This window comes from Rattus norvegicus, chromosome 6, assembly GCF_036323735.1.
Source record: "Rattus norvegicus strain BN/NHsdMcwi chromosome 6, GRCr8, whole genome shotgun sequence".
NCBI lineage: Eukaryota > Metazoa > Chordata > Mammalia > Rodentia > Muridae > Rattus > Rattus norvegicus.
The window spans coordinates 99,349,383-99,367,614 of record NC_086024.1 but is presented as its reverse complement, the minus strand read 5'-3'; the positions used below and the strand labels follow the sequence as shown (position 1 = coordinate 99,367,614).

The 18,232-nt window shown below is 38.6% G+C and overlaps 1 protein-coding gene across 2 annotated transcripts in view; it reads left to right on the top strand.

Annotated features, from left to right (window-relative positions):
* Positions 1-16,668, top strand: part of Kcnh5 (potassium voltage-gated channel subfamily H member 5) — a 292,910-nt gene extending 276,242 nt beyond the window's left edge. Inside the window, exon 6 of one of the 2 annotated variants that reach the window (XM_039111744.2) lies at positions 6,094-16,668. In XM_039111744.2, coding sequence (XP_038967672.1) covers positions 6,094-7,041 — 948 coding nt within the window. In that variant the 3' untranslated portion in view covers positions 7,042-16,668. 2 annotated transcript variants of the gene reach the window in all.
* Positions 16,669-18,232: the final 1,564 nt, after the last annotated feature.

Here is an 18,232-nt window from a genome sequence, read left to right as displayed (position 1 = left end):
AACTACAGAAAGTGGTATGAACCAAACAGTCGAAGCAGCTGGGTCCCAGGAGAGTCAGCTGGACCAGGGTTAACAACTGCTGGACTGCATCAAACTGTAAATTCCCAGTCAGTTCTTTTGGACTCACAGATCTGGAAAGTGACGGACGGGACATTTGAGAGAAAACACCTCTATCTCTCTGCAAATTACATAATGCTAAGCCCATGTCATTAAACAAATGATTCCTCTCCCTTGCCTCTATTGGATTTCAAAGTTCAGTACACATTCAAATTATTCAATTTTGATATCACTTTTATGATCAAATGTCCTACTTTGGAAATGGAAAGCTCACTTGGCCGTGGTCCCTGTTAAGTTTAAGAAGCTTTTATCATTTAAATAAATTAAACCTTCCAGCAGGTTCTGTAAAACACAAGGAAGCATGGAGGAGAAAAGCTTAAAGGGAATAAACCTTCCTGCTGATACAGTGCAGACTATTACACATGGTACTGATAATGTGTGGCAAGAAGTGTGGCCTGTGCCAGAGTTTCTGTTTATAATTGTATCCTTGATTTTGTGTTGTTTAGTAAAAATTTGATTTACTGTTTGACAAAAGATGGCCCTAGAGTACATCAAGTAAAAGGTTATTAATATGAACGGACTTTTAAAAACTGATTTATCTTAATACTATGTTGATAATCATAGGTTTTTTTATTTTTCAAATGATGAAAAATAATGATCTGTTTGTGGGCCATTTTAATGCTGGTTTTCTGGAATAAACAGCATTATTTCAATGTAATACTTATGTAAAATTAATCTATACAGTTTGTCAAATTATTATGATACTGTTTCCTTTCTGTGAATACATACTCATGAAAAATTCAAAAGCGTTTGAAGAAATCTTATTGTTTGCAGGTTTTCTCTGGGGCTACAAAATAGAATGATTTTATCCAAACAATACACACCGTACTTATAGATTTTACTAAATAAAATTTATCGGTCTTTCCATTGTGCTTATTTACTTAAAACATTTCATTCTGGCCATGATAGAAATGTCAGGATAAATAGTTCCATTAAATGGGGCATTCAGTAGAGTTAATTAGAGAATTCGGCAACGCTTGTGTAGAGTAATTACTATAGAAATGTAGGCTCCTAAAGTTAGCTTCAAAACTAGGAGAACTTAGAGGGAACGTTAGTTATAGGTAGCGTTTTTTAAATACTCTGAATTACCTAGTTAGGCAACCCTGATGTTTTATCTTATTATTTCTCAGATAACACATTATTTCTGGCATAAAACAAAGCAAACAAGAATTTTCTTTGCGTTGAGACAAGAAGTCTACTTAGGGTAGAACCCAGTAGGTGAGCTTTTAGACCCTGCAAACATAAACTCATTTATTCCTTTTATGGACAGCTTTAAACTCCCCTGCCTGCCTTCTCTTACCTTTCAGGAAGAAAACTGAGTATTGTCCTAAGCTAAGAATTGAGCTCATCATAGATATTGTTATATCCATACAATGACTCAGAATAAGAATCTTGAATAAAAAACCTTGAAAATAGGTTTGTGGATCAATTTTGGATTGACTCTAAATGGCATTACTTGGTTAACACAAAGGGCCAGATGTTAATGATGACACAGTATCCGATTCAATGAGGACTCAGTCGTAGATATAGTTATCAAAGTTAAATACACAGACTTCATAGGTGCAGTTTTTCCGCCATGTCTGGAAGAGACTATGTTGCTGGCACCATCTATCTTGGTCCTCTGCACTGTTCTTTGAACCTTGGTGTAGGGATTATGTTGTGGATATATTGAATGCTGTTGGTCACCCAAATGTCAGTTTTTTTTAAATGCTTTTTAACCACTGTGGATTGATATATTGGTTTCTGTATCTTTCAAAACCAAGCTTCTTTGATGAGGAAAAAGAGCTACACTTATCTGAACTCTCACAAGGCCCCACACCCAGGTGCAGAACTATAGGCTGCTATGAAAAGATTTCAGCATTTGCCAGGAAAAGTCCCCCTTATAGGTATCCTATCTCAAGAAGCCAATACTAAGCATATATATATATATATATATATATATGAGCAACACTAAACAGACTCAGCAGGATATGTGTGTATATATACATATATACACATATACATGTACACACACATATATACCCATAATACATATATGTACATATACTACATCATATATATATATATATATATATATATATATATATATATATATATATATAAAATGTGTGTTAGTGTGTATGTGTAACAATAACAAAGAAAAAGAGAGTCAGGTGTGAACCCAGGAGCAGTTGCAGTCGGGTAGAATGATAGAAACACAGGACTCATGTACAACATTTCAAAACAAAAATTAAAATGGAAAAGCTAGATATCATCAACTAATCATTTAGAGTATAGAAAATAATGAAAAAATCCTATTATTTTAAATACAGCCCTATCTCAAATGTATTTTCCTAGTATATGAGGTTGTTGTGTTTTTGAAATAAATTTAGTTTTTAAGTGACTAGAGATGACTCGGGATTTTAGCACACAAAGTGCTTTTTCAGGGGATCTGAATTTGGTTTCCAGCCCTATATGATTCACATGGCAGTCGATCAATTCAAAATGCTGTTGTTAGTATCAAGATTTTAGTTTAAATTGTATACTTTGGGTGTGGAATCATAACCCTCTCTTCCCAGCCTGCTTTCACTGGGCTCAAGACTGGGAGGTGCTAAGGGACGAGGGGGGCCTGGGATATTTCAGTACGTCAGGCTCCTCTCTGAAGTCTGGGAGGCTTGCACTCACTACTTTGGGCCATAGCTGCTTGCTGGTTTTCTCCATACGGGGCTTATTTAAGGATCTGAAAATCCCTGGTAGTGGTTGTTCCACAGACATAGCTCTTCTTCCAGCATGCACTGCTTTCTCAATGTCTGGCTTCTGAGGGGCTGAATCACAAGTCTTGAGTCCATGTCCATCCTACCCAATCTCATGTAGCCTAACAACAGAAGTAAGGGATGGGGAGTGAAGGGTTAAACCTTCAACCTCCAAAGAAGATATGCTATTCCTTTCTTTTTCCCCAAACATACATTTTTGCCTCAGGAGGGGAAGTAGCTCCTGTTGCTCCTTCAAGTCCAGGTGAAAAGTCAGGGCCAGTGTTGATGTTCAGGTTTCCCCAAACAAGGGAAACTCAGTCTGTGCACAGTCTCTGTCCCTCCCCCTGTGGTAGGGAAGATAAAGGAGCAGCTGCAGTGTGCAGTGTAGGATTCTGCCATCCAACATCCCAAACTCCTGTTCTTCTTTCCAAATTTGCTAATCTAATTCTGCTTCATTTGCCTCCCGATGCCCCGCAGAGGTCTGGCATTCTTCCAGGACCACCTTTGTGCTGGGTATTTTGGTATCTGGAACTTTTGTTCTCAATTTAATATTAGCAATCGGAATACCTTCGTCCGTTCGTGTCGGGGGCGACTGTGGGCAGATGTTGGTCTACAACGCTATAAAAGACCTTTTTTTATTGAGTTCATAGGTATATTGCAATCCTATGCTATCCACATCCTGAACTTCGTAACAATAATTGTATAAAATTGTTAGCTATTATATTGGAAATCTTAAAACAAGTCCCTAAGTTCAGATGTCCATGGCTGTCAATCATCAGAGATATCAAACCTTTCAGTGTGGACTTTATAAGCTGAGAGGTACATGGAGATGTTTCAGGGGTGGCAAGACTCTGATCTATTGCACATCAAGTGGGACACCAAGTGGAGCAAGGAAAATGCAAGATTCTATGTCAAACTAAACTGTCACGTCAATACAGATATGCCTCAACATGCTCTATTCAGGTAACTGTGAGCTCGTCACACCACACACTGTGTGGTTGTGCCATGTCACGTATGACTTTCCTGTGTGCTGATCACCTGCTTTCCGCACTGAGATTTGAAATGAATTTCCTTTCTCCCAATGTCAAGCGTCCTAGCCAGGCTCCGTCTGCTCCAGGCTGAGTAATTACCTATTTCAAACAGTGACTTGGGGTGAGTTGGACGGGCACTGGTGAGTCATTTATACTGGGCTCCTTCTGTCAGCCCAGGGGACCAGCACAAGCAGAAGAAAACAGTATCTCAGTTTTCCTTATTGGCATCTGTCTGTTCCCGATGGGCGTTAATGCCCTGAAGGCTTAGTGCTTGCTCTGTTTCCTCAGGAAGGATCAGAACTATGTCAAACCTTGGGAAGATTTCTAATTAAACTGCTGCAGCTCTGATGGCAGAATTGGAGATTAGTGTTATATCTGTTGAAAAGACCCAGAGTCATGTGCCACCAGACAGGAAAACATATGGTAGACTTTCTGTGTAGTCATTGAATTTATAATATTTATTTATTGCAAGATATCAATTATCACCACTTGGTAGACTGACTCGAGTGCATCGATCTAAATTTAGCAAATGTGCTCCCTCTGGCATAGGAGGACTCCTGCTTGCTTGACTTTGGACTTTTCAGCTAACGGTGGTCATCATTAATATTTCTCTATGATATAAAAATCTGTGGCTGTATGTTACTCCTGGATGTTGCTGAACCTTTGAAAGTTTTCAAAAAATGTCTACAATTGGAGGTATTTTGAGTTCAGGGAGAGAGAACCAACATATTTTGAGGGTCTATTCTGGGTTGGAACTATATGCTTCGCATGTATTTTTACTCTAAAAAGCATCATGGGGAGGATGAAAGAAATACTTTTATATGGGTAGTAAAATTGTTTGACTCGGAAATTGCTGAAGATGATGAAAATCTCCTTAATTTTCCTCACAGATTTTTAAATTTTTATCTTCTTTTATTTATTGTGTCTATTTTCTATGTATATGGGTACACTGTTGCTGTCTTCGGACACACCAGAAGAGGGCATCAGATCCCAGTACGGATGGTTGCGAGCCACCACATTGTTGCTGGGAATTGAACTCAGGACCTCTGGAAGAGGCTTACCACTGAGTCAGCTCTCCAGGTCCTTCCTCACAGATTCTGCCTGTAGTTATGTTTGTCTTTCAAGAATCTGAGAAAAACAAACTCACAGAGTTAATCGCTAACTGAAAATATAGTTCATAATATCTCATATAGCCAATAATTTTTATTACCTTTGAAATTGTGTCAGCACAATTTCTTCCCAATTTTCAGGAGATTTCAACAGCACACTTATTTACTGAGAGGTATGTCCACCCCAACATCAGACATACTATATATTGAATTTCAGATCTAAAATATCCATAGTCTTAAGATTTAGAATTCTGTGTCAAACAAAAGTGTCATATGAAGGGGTTGGGGATTTGGCTCAGTGGTAGAGTGCTTGCCTAGGAAGCGCAAGGTCCTGGGTTCGGTCCCCTGCCCCCAAAAAATAAAAGTGTCATATGAGCAAAATTTGTATGTTTGGAACATTTTAGAGATGGAAATTTGGGTGATCTGAGGTGGTCTGGTCAACAGTAACTTTAGGGATCTGTGCTGATCTGTCAGTGGTTTCTTAGAAACTTTCCCTCACAGATTCTTCTTATATACAAGCAAGGTATACACTGTCCACCCAAATCCTTGCTGTGCAACCTGCTTATCTCCCTGGAGAATTTCATACCTTTTCGGTACTCATGAAGCCTGGAACTCCTGCTATCCTACCCATTAACAGAGGATAATATTACAAATGGGTTTGAAACATATTTAGAAAAGGAGAAACCATATCAAAATGATGATATATTCCAAGGAAATGTAAGGAATATATATTTGTATATACACAAATGCACATATACCAATTTATATGTATGTATATGTATGTATATATATATGTGTGTGTGTGTGTGTGTGTGTGTGTGTGTGTGTGTGTAATATGTTCTTAATAGAGTCATGAAGTATTTATATACTTACTGTTGTATCAACCACCTTTCCCTTCTGGTGTGTAAGAGAATAGTTAGTGTCCCTGTGTTAGATTTTGGGTATATTGGTTGATTATGTGGCATCTGAATAAATTTTCCCTTGGGAAAGGGGTGGGAAGCATGTGCTGTTGTCTTTGTTGTGAAGCAAAGCACAGGTGTGTCACGTGATCATAGAGCTGTCTGCTTCTGTAACCATGGCTTCTTCGTCTCTCCCATTCTCCAGATCATCTTCCGTAAAATTAGTGATGTGAAAAAGGAGGAGGAGGAGCGGCTTCGACAGAAGAATGAGGTGACTCTGAGCATCCCCGTGGACCACCCAGTAAGGAAGCTCTTCCAGAAGTTCAAACAGCAGAAGGAGCTGAGGAACCAGGGCTCAGCGCAGAGCGACCCTGAGAGGAGCCAGCTTCAGGTAGAGAGCCGCCCTTTGCAGAATGGAGCCTCCATCACAGGTACCAGTGTGGTCACTGTGTCACAGATTACCCCCATCCAGACATCGCTGGCCTATGTGAAAACCAGCGAGACTCTTAAGCAGAACAACCGTGATGCCATGGAACTGAAGCCCAATGGTGGTGCTGAGCCCAAATGTCTCAAGGTCAACAGCCCCATCAGAATGAAAAACGGAAATGGGAAGGGGTGGCTGAGACTGAAGAACAACATGGGGGCTCACGAGGAGAAAAAGGAAGAGTGGAATAATGTCACCAAAGCTGAGTCCATGGGGCTGTTGTCAGAGGACCCCAAGGGCAGTGACTCAGAGAACAGTGTGACCAAGAACCCCTTAAGGAAAACGGATTCTTGTGACAGTGGGATTACAAAAAGTGACCTTCGTTTGGATAAAGCTGGTGAGGCCCGAAGTCCTCTAGAACACAGTCCCAGCCAGGCTGATGCCAAGCATCCCTTCTACCCCATCCCCGAGCAGGCCTTACAAACCACACTGCAGGAGGTAAAACATGAACTCAAAGAGGACATCCAGCTGCTGAGCTGCAGAATGACTGCCCTGGAAAAGCAGGTGGCAGAGATTTTAAAACTACTCTCAGAGAAAAGTGTACCCCAGACATCTTCTCCAAAACCCCAAATTCCACTCCAAGTACCTCCCCAAATACCATGTCAGGATATTTTTAGTGTCTCAAGGCCTGAGTCACCTGAATCTGACAAAGATGAAATCAACTTTTAATATATATACATATATATACATATATATTTGTTAATATATTTAAAACAGTATATACATCTATATACATAAGTGTGTATATATAGTATATACATATATATTTTCACTTGCTTTCATTATGATGAACACAATATGGATTTTGATATGTACATACTGCATGTCCAGCTGGATTCTGGCCTGCCAAAGACAATTATTCAAAACATAGATATTGCTTGTACATTATGCAGTTGACTGCATGCACACTTTACATTTATTTATACTCTCTATTCTGTAATAAAAAAAAGGGTATGAATTTTGTTAACTAAGGCAATGTAATCTTTGAAGAATCAGGGTCCAACCTGCCAATGTTGCCACGACAAACTTGATCTCAGGCTGAGACTATCGAGCTGTCATTTCTTCACTATTCTGTTCAAATTATAGATTAATGTCAAGGGAGGGGGCCAGCTTCTGAAGCTGTCAGACCACTTTCCAGCCTCATGCCATAGGGTACTTTTCTGTAACTTAGTGTTAGGTTCCTTTCCCCTACAGGCAATGTTTGCTCCATTGAAATGACTATTCCGTTGCCTACATCTGATGCCACTGTCAGACACCGAGAACTTATTGCTATGGGGTTTGTGCATGAGCTGCATTTCCACTCAGTGATACCTCTCCTTTTTAGCGTTGTATTAGATAGTAATCATTAGCTCTTATGTAAAGAATTCCCTGCTCCCTCCGTCTTGGAGAACAACTGTCATCTTGGGAGCTGACTTGATCAACACCATAAATATTCAATTGTTAATATAGTGTACATTATTATAGAAGCACTGCACAGGGTATAAGGGCCTCTTAACAATTTGTTAGATATGTCGATTGTCCAAAGGCGATGAATGTTCTACCTTTGTATTTCCAAAGCTCGTTTGAAGGGGGATGTTGAAAAGGCTCTTAGAAAAGAAACATATCAAGATTTTAACTGTTATTGATACATAATTTTCTAAAAGAACATAAGCAATTAGACGTGTTTTAACTGCACATTTGTGACTTAGAAAGAATGGAATATGGGTACAGAAATGATGACTTGAGTTTTATTGCTTCTAGAGCTAACACACGCAGTGAGGTTAACTTACAAATTACCAACCTAGAAGGGAGTGTTAAAGTTGCTTTATTTAGATAACTGCTTTTCTATGACTTTATTTTGGGTACAGTTTCCTTGAGCTCTTTTGCACACAGTTGCAGTCTGGCCTTCTGTAAGCGAATACAATAGACCACTATGGCTCAGGCAGATCCACTTACAAAAGGCTTATGAGGCTAAATGTCATAGTCTTTCGGGTAATCATTCCTCTTCTGAGAAAGTGCCTATTATCAACCAAAAGAGAAGTTGCGAATGCTGCATTGCCTATATTTAGGCCCTTGGGTGACAAACACTCAGAACGAAATGCATACCCCTTTTGAGAACCTGTGGAAGCATTCTCTTAGGATTCTAGCATGTTTCCTGGAGTTCTTCCGGGGGTGTGGTTTTCAGGTGGTGAAGGCATAAAATTTCATATTGAGAATAAGAAGGTAGCATTTGCATTGCCCTGAAAATGTATGTCAATCACTTGTATACTGGTAAACTACTGAGATATATATATGTATATATATATGCATTATGTATGCATATATACACAGCGAGACAAATGTGGATGGTGACAAAAATCAAAGAAAATATTTTTGCTCTTTCATATGCAATTTTATGTGCTTTTCTATATCCTAGTCACTCGAAAATTATAGAAAGAAGAGTTACCACAATCAGTCTGGAAAAGTACAAAACAGTACTGCTTTTCAAGTTCTTCACGGGTCCCCCTTTTTCTAGGACTCCTGGGCTATGTATTGGGCACTGTGGGTTACAGTTGCTATCCTTTCTTTATTAAACGTAGACATTTCCAGGGTCGTGCATCTCCTTGCTCTGCTAAGATACCTAGCGCAGGCAAGGGGAGATGGAATAATTACAGAGTTACCTTAGAATTGAGGTTTGAAGGCTCGTTTGTTTGAGCTTTTGTATTATGGAAGATACGTTGACCTCGGCTTCTGAGATGTATTGGGTTTCTTATTTGTCAGAGTCGAGTATAGCAAATACCTGTAAAGCTGAATGATAACAAAGCGTGAATGCAGAAATCACTGTTCTGACTTTAGTTATATTCAAAACTAACAGTTGGTCTAAAGCTGTAAGAGGGTCACGGAAACAGCAGCTGGTTTGAAGTGTAACTTGTGCCCTATCCTATTAGGTTTGCGAACCTTTACCAGGATGTGACAATGACCCAGACGGAGTTTTAGCTAACATCCTATGACATTAGCCATAATGAGATTTCTCTCTGAACACGTTCCCACAGGTGGGGAAGAAGCATAATGATTTTGAACTGCACCAAGGCCCTCAATAGGAAGCCAATGTACCAATTGTTTACTTTTTGGTGCGGTTCCCACAGCACTCTTTCCCGACCCCTGTCCTCTGCGTGCATGACGCGGTGTGGTGCTGAACGCCCTCTGCACATGTTCAGCCGACATTGTAAATAGTCTTAGGTTTCCAATTCTTCACAGTAGAATTTAGTCAGATTTTAATGAAGGGTGAATACTTGCTTGCACACACGTGATAATGATGCAATCACATTCTGTGTGGCCTCGACTGACACACAGACAGGGCAGGCTCTTCGGGGGACCAGACGACTGCATGTTTTATTCATGTACTGGTGCTCTGGGTGCATCCAGAATATTGTTTTTACTATTATACTTCTGAACAATAAATCAATAACACTGAATGGATCTATATTTGAAATGCAAACATTTTGAAAAGCGACCTACACATCTTTAATTCTCGTATAATAGTATGGATATTTAAGATCAGACGCTGTATTCTGGAGGGGTGGTTGGAACACGATAAGAGGGTCAAAGAGAGTCAAATGCGAACAGAATTGTGATCTTTCGATCAAAGCAGGAAGGTTAGCTCACTTGAGTCTGGATCACGTTACACCAAATGTGTTGTAGTAGACAGAAGAACTTACAATAAAAGGCGAACATAAACCCCCAAAGTTAGAAAATGACATCAAAGCTCCCAATGTCTCCCTTTTACATGAATGACCTTAAAGTAGTTCAGGATTAGTGGTTGAATTCACACCCAAACTTTATTGTTTAAAGGAAACTTTTTATTACAATCCTGGTTACACCTCTCATTGTGTACAAGACTATAAAAGCAGTAAATATTAAGACCCCCCCCCAAAAGAAAATTTCCTACAACATAGGTCACAGGACAGAGAATACAGGAATGTGAGGTTTTAAATGGCGTCTAGAACAAATGTCTATGCGATACTATGCAGTACTTTAATGGAAATATTATTTAACACAGCAAACTGAGGTATCATTTTGAAAATTAACTCGATAAGAATCCAAATACAAGTATTACAGAATTTAAAGAAATACTGTTTCCCTGTGAGACCTGAAAAACTTTTAGAATTCTTTTGGAAAAAGTAAAACCTGTTTTTTTAAGTTAGTCTTCAAAGGAGTGACTGGGATTGTGTAGCAGCTGGTCCTTGTGAAATTGTTCTTTTTACATTTTTGAAAGATTATAAATTATCTCCTCCTCTTTCCTTCCTCCAAACCCATCCATATCCCCTCCTTGATATCCTTCAAACTCATGGCTTCATTTTGTTCAGTAATTGTCATTGGTGAATTTTGTTACCTCATATAATGGTCTATCTTAGGCTATTTTCTCTGAGTCTCTTTATTTTCCCCTAAAGTTTCATGTAGATCATGAGAAAATGCCTGGAGCCACCACACACAGATACCATCAAAATGAGTGTCTTCTTAGATGAATGCTGTGCTTTGGCGTCTTCTGTAGACATGAGTATTGCCCTTGGGATTCTGTTGGAAAAAGAGAGAGAAGTACGCATGCTTGGATGTCGCGCATCCTTAGAAGAGTACTGGGTGCTGTTGCGGATTCCAGCTCTGTCAGTCTAGCAGAGTTTGGGCAGTCAGCTGTCTTTCGTGTGTTTCTGTTATCCAAACAACAAGTGCTAAAACAAAGACCTAAACTACCTATCTTACATCACACGGCTTTTAGGTCAACGCAAAGTAAACCACATTAGCTGCTTGAAAGGCGCTAAAACCCTGCCCATGTTATATGTCCTTGGTGGAGGTGATTTGATTGAGAAATTGATGGAGCAGTTATTGTTGATCCTTCAAGGAAGCAGTGTAGGCTATATAAACATTTGATTCTGCAGATAAGGTTCATTCCATTAATGTTTTCTTATTCTGCAAAGAAGCCTTTGTCCTCAGGGCCCCACAGAAAGTCTTATTGTTATATTTGCTGGGATGATTTGAGGCAGGAAAATAAACAGAGCAGCAAACACAAAGGGAACATTGTTTTTACACCATAAAGAACACTCGCATTTAGATCTCTCACTGGATTTTGCTAGGATTCTCAGCAAAGAACAATTTGAAAAGGTGTTTCCAACTAAGATTTACTAGGAATATTTTGAAAGTGCAGGCATCAAAAAAAATGATTAGCTTTAAATGTTTTAAAAGTTTAAGACTTAGAGTCAAAGGGGCTAACTGATGGTCCATTATTCACTCTGACCTTTTACTACCTACTATAACCCTCTATTTATTTGCTAAGCAATTATATATATATATATCTGTATTAGGCCCTTGGCATTACAATTAACAGCTGCTTTACATGCAAATAAATATTTTCAATTTGCTCTGAGTGGAAACTTTTGCTTACAGCCTGAATGCTAGATCAGCTTTCATTAAAAAAAATTATGATTATGACAAGTCAGCCATTACATTTTAGAGTTGATGATGATTGCTTTAACATTATAGAAAATATTCTTTTTTTTCTGGACCAGAAAAATAAAGCAAAAGCAAACACTCATCAGGATTCCACAGTCAGGACGAAGATGTAGATTCGGGTACTAAAGCAGTTAGTAATGCCAGGCCGCAGGCTTATGTGAGAGTTCAGATTGGGATTTCCATAGCCACGGACATACAAACACACAAACAGATGCACACTGGATGCTGCTGTTCAGATGCTTGTAGATGTTTATCGTGGTCATTGGCAATGCCAATAGGTACATTCTAGTCAACTCCAGTGAGTGTATACACACTTAAAACCATGCTCCTTTCTCTGCTACTGTGCAACAATACACTCAGGTTTACATATCTTTGTCAGTAAACATAGACCCAGCCTTCTCTGTGAGATGATTAAGACTAGATTTGCTACCAACTGCAAAAAAAAAAAAAAAAAAGAAAAAAGAAAGAAAGAAAGTCACACACAGCAACAAGATCATTTGAGCAGAAGGAAAAAATTACTACCCTTTTTCTGTAGTTGTAATGTATTTTTCTGACTGTCACATCCTCTGGAAAAGTAAGAGGACAGAATGTTATATGCATTTCAAATATTAAGGGGTTTTTGAAAATTTAGATAATATAAATTATTAAACTTAGCCCAACTCTAGGAATTGGGCAAGAAATAAAGTCAGTTGCCTCTGTCCGGCCTAGATTCTTCTTTAGTATTTGTTGCTTTTCCTAGGCAAAAGAATTCATCTATGAGCTGCTTCAAGTCCTCATGAATAAATTGTGGAAAATGCAGTTTTAACAATGATGTTCCAGTCACCCTTCCTCAACGAGCTACATGTCCTTGATTCCCATATCTCTCTATTGTAAAATGTAGACCTCCAGTAAAGTATACTTCCCAAATTTCACTCATTTTTGAGAGATTTATCATTTATAAGTTTAATAGCAACTAGAAGATTTTTTTTTAGTTACCGTTAATCCCCCTATCCCATGCTAAAACATCAAATTAACTTTCTCCACATTTATAGATTCTTTGATCTCCTTTTCCTCCTTAAGAATATTTCTAGAATGAGACACTTAGATGCTCGGTCAATTGATGTTTAATATTAAAATAAAACCTTTCTCTGAATTTTAAATTTTTAAATAACAAATCAGTTAATTGATTAATGATACCTAATTGTATTCAATGCATCAGTGTGTTAAGCGGTGCCCATGTAAATTATGATTAATAGCTTCAATTTTCAAAGAATTTCCTGTTTCTTGGATGTTTCTCAGCTATCTGAGAAGGGTAGTAAACAAAGGTGCTGAAAAAAGATGGAGTTCCCTCACACTGTCACTTTGTCTTATGTAGCTTAGAAACACTGAGAAAGGCAAATGCACACACACACACACACACACACACACACACACACACACACACACACACACACACTCACACAAATACAGAAGCCTCTCCCTGAATAAGTCAGCTAAGAATTTTAAATTCTCTTTAGAGTATTTAAAAATCAATTAAACTCAGTAACGAAGTTTGGGGGTATGTGTGGAATTTGGGGTGAAGAGAGAATTGGTTATTCTGTACTACTGTACATGGCAGTGGAAGGCGTGGCTTGTTTTGGATTCTCATTAAAATTTTGAGTCATGTTGAATAGGGAAGAGGTACGTGAATCAGAATTTTTTAGATACTGACCACATGTCCGATGTCCTGAGATACTCGTCTGTACTGTAACTTACAATTTTCTGTCTCTTGCTTTTCATACAAGGCTTGTTTATTTTCATGCTTTGTGTGGGTAAGGATTTGGACAATGAACTAGAAATGGGGCAGGCTAGGAGAGATAAGTCAAATCTGTGTGCTTCTCCCCTCTTATGGAAGTAAGTGAATGTTAATCAGGCTCGTAGTTATTGAACACTCACTGTGCTCAGAAATGTATTTAAATAATCATAGTTAATTCTGCAGCACTCCTATGAAGGAGTAAATTAAGGAATTTAAATAGGATTGTGGTAGCCAATTAATAACCAATAAATCAGTAAAATGGAGACTTTAACACAGGCTGTTGGACTTTAGAGAGAAAACCATCTTCCTGGGGACATGAGGACAAGCTCTTCCATCAAGAATTTCAAATTTTCCAGGACATGTTCACTCAACAGTTCCCCAAAGCAAAATAATTTTAATAATATACCCTGGAATGTCAATGCTTGTTTTTCACATGACCAGAGAAAATGGCAAACAAGTAAACTTCCACTCACTTCTCCCAACAGTGGACAAGCAACAACGGGGGTAAACTGGGAAGTGTGGTCCTAAGTAAGAGGCAAACGAAACATACCACAGGCATTCATATTCAATAATCTTCAGGATGAATTTTCACCTAAGACGTAAATTAAAGTTAAAGAAAGCAATACATGTTCAAGATTTTTTTTGAGTTTACTTTTATTTTTAATAGTGGGATTTAAGTGGATTTTTTTCATGGGGGAGGGGTGCTTATTGGGTTTTAAATTGGGTTCTTAAGTCTTTTTATTGGTTGCCAACCCACTATTAAAATGCATCTTCCAAAAGAGCTATTGCTATTTAAAATTTGCTTTAAAGCCAGTAAATACTTTTCTCTAATGGAAAGAGTTAATGTTTAAAATGTGCTTGACTCTTTTTTTTTTCTATCTTTTGGGATGTTTGAAAGAAGTGTCTTGAAGAAGCAAAACACAGGACACCATTACCTTGCAGTCTGGGAGACTCAGTCCAAACTACCCAGTGAAGGAGGGACAGGAAGCTGAGGACAAGGTGAATAGCACAAGGCTTTCTGTGTTGTCACTGGGAGGAGCGCTGGGGCTCTTTCTGGTTAGGTCCCTTTCAACCTTGACATTTTCATGTGAATGAGGTGCTAGTGCTTACTGTTAACCTGTGCTAATTGTGGCATTTAGTCAAAGAACACTGCCAAAAAGCTACGGGGTGTGAGGGAAGGAAGGTACTTGCCTCTTGGCTGACTCCTCCTTGTGTGATATCTTCTAACAGTTTTTGTTTGGCTAATTTCGAAATTACATTGTCACAAACCATGATTTTTATTCTAATGAGACGTTATGAACTACTTTGGGAACGTGTCAATTATTTGGGGCTTTTAACACGAGGGGATGCTTTTTGTACCTATGTTCAAGTTTTTGAATTTGGCTTCATCCCACAAGTCCAGGTCCTCACTTGGCTTGCATCTTGATTAGAGGATGGTTTCCAGAGGACTGGAGTTTATGCAAGAATCACTGGGTGATAAAAAAAACCAGCATAGACGAGGCAAAAAAAAAAATAATAATGCCGGAATAAACCAGACTGAGTATTTACACTTAATGAGTGATGCAAGCGAGACTTTGTCAAACAGCATATCATTCTTATCAGCTAAATCGTCTTCGAAATGTGATATTGAGCCACCTCTTTCCATAGTGAGATGTTTCACCGAGCAAAGGAAACTGATCATTGTCAAAAGTTGCATAAAGATCTGAGTTGGTCCCAGTCTTTCCCAAACAAATTGATGAAAATATTCCTGAAAAATAGCACAATTGATCAAGTAGGGAGATGAGCTAGTCAGCTAACTATGCAAATTAGAATGATGATTCTTTGATAGTTCCGGGTCGAAGTTTGATGGGACCGAGTCTTTTATTATATGTCACAAGTGTGTACTGTTAGATAAAACCTACATGTACTTTATTTGGAATCAATTATTTAATGAATTTCATTTCAGAAAACTTAATGGTAAGGACTGCTTTTTTGACCCTTGAGGGAATGTTTCATGCTGTGAATCCCAGCATCTCCGTCAGGGACATTATGACATTAAGTTGCCTCACTTTTCATAATGGACTCACTGGCATCCTCTCTGAGCAGCTGCCTTCCATGCAAAAGCTACTCACAGTTAGAAAGAAGAGAAAACACACACTTCACCTAAGAAACCAACTCAAACCCCCACTGTCAAAATGCATAATGTCCCTCCCTAGTGAACGGGTTAGGGTAAATTGGATACTAGGTTACAGTCATTTTACTCTTAACCCTACATGTTGTGGTAAAATTTCAGTTACAGTTAGCAGTTGTTTTCTGTTGTTTATTCAGACAACAGTGACTTCAGGAAACGCTTGGTACTTCAACAATGCTATTGAAATGCATATCTATGATGTAACGAGAACCCTCTATCTCTTTTAACTCTATGGTCTACTGACTCTGTGTGATACCATTTTGTACCCTACAGTTTACTCCTGACTGATGTTGCTACAGGGATTTTTTTCCCAAGTTCTCAAATGTTTCTGCTACTGTAACCATATTTGTGGATATTAAAAATGCTTCCTAAGGTTAATTCACTGGGAATATTTGGTTTCTGCATTGACTAAGGAAATAGGTCAAGACTTCATGGGAGATATTTTTAATACCGATATGCTAAGCAGCACTTGTCTATAGCTTTCGAAATTTGGTTCACACTAGGCTGATCATGTTTTTCTACTTAAGTCAAGACATGGCAGTGTGTAATATAGAAATTTTGTATGTACTATAAACTTATCACTCAACTGCTGAGAACTTATGTGTAAACATCTAAAATTGGAGACTTCAGGGTCAATTTTCAAAAACTTGTGATCAAAATTCTGTTGCAGTTGGGAAGTTTGTCACAGGTTTCAGTTTATTGGAAGTTTGTTCTAAAGAAATAGTTGTCTCCAAAAGCGAATTGGCAGGTGGAAGTTTGTAACCCAAAAGAATCCTGGGTTTTAGCACAATAAACTGTATTTCATCAGGGAGGATTAACTTTTTTTTCACACTTTATTTAAATGTGGGTATTTTTTCATGATACAAAATAAAATGTGCATTTTATGGAACTTGTCTGAATTAGTGAGTCTTTTTTTTTGAATTTTTTAAATTGGTTACATATATAAAAAGATTCCTATTGCAAAAACACGAGAGAGTAAGTTTAAGGCTGTGTCCTGATGCTTTCTTTTGCTGTGGTAAACACTATGATAAAGCAACTTGTGGAGGAAAAGGGTTTACTTCATTTTATACATCCAGGTAGCCGTCTATCCCAAAGAAAGCTTGGATGCAGGAACTGAGGGAGAAGTCATGGCGAAGTGCCGCTGACAGGCGTGCTCCACATCACTGGCTTTGCCTGTTTATACTTTCCAAGGCTGGCTTCTCATTGTTGGCCCCACCCACAGTGAGCTGGATCCTCCCCCATCGATCATTAATCTAGAAAATGTCTCCATCGAATTGGCCTGTAGGCAAGTCTGTGGCACAGTTTCTCACCTGAGGTTCCTTCTTCCCCAGTTATCCTAGCTTGAGTTGTAGGACCTGATCAGTCCTGCATCCGGGAGGTCCCACTCATGAAAACACGGAGACCGAGAGTGATGCAATCAAGCAAGAGATTTAATGATCCAGCGTACTGGGGTGACCCTGTAATCGGGACAGAGGCAACCCTGAGTAACAAAAGCACACACTTTTTATACACTTGTGGAGGACAGACTTTGGCAACAGCATGAGTTGGTTCTTGATGACGCACACTGACCCTTACATTCCTCAATGGTGAGATATCTTTGGCACGTGGATGGGGTCTGCTAAGGGACCTTCCCTCTTTACAGTTAGCTCATTTCCTGGAGCAGGGCATTATTCTAAACTCTTTGTATAAGGTACAAAGCTGGCGAAAGCCCTTAGGGTCCTCATAGCCCTTAGGGTCCTACTTTCTACCAGGCCAAGCTTCTAATAGATCTTATGCTTCAGTAAGAACTGGTTCTTCAGTGTCAAATTGAGAAAAACTAACTAACACAAGAGGCCTTTGGATATTAACTTTACCAATGTCACCTTAAACTTGTTCAATATTTATACCTGGCATGGTATAAGTAATGAGATTCTGATTGAATTTCAAGTTATGCTAGGCTGTAGTACTAAATTTCTATGAGTTATCAGATATCATTGTACTAAAAACGACAGATAATCATCTGGCCTAAATGGAATTTGAGAGATACTTTTACATCTAAACATGAAGCTTACTTTATTTTAATAGTTCTTAGTCCTATCAGATGTTAGAAATTCTTCTAATAATGAGACTGGAGAATTATTTCAAGACATACATGAAGGGAAATGATGCTTCCTTTTTCTTTCTTTTTTTCTTTTTTGTATAAAGATTTTTGATTCTAATCCCTACTAAAAACAAGAGCAAAACGATAGATGAATAATATCCTATAAAAACTCAATAATACATGAAGTGTCACAGGAGAACTGTGTTGTTTCCTGATTCAGGAAAGCAGAATTTCTGATACAGTGCTCCTGGAATTAGCTACTTAGTTTCTAAGGTGGCAGACTGAAAGGAGAGCTGGTGACCACTACCTCTGTTGTAGTAGCAGCAAAGTGTGAGTGGTATACTCCACATTAAATTCCAGTAACCAAAGAATC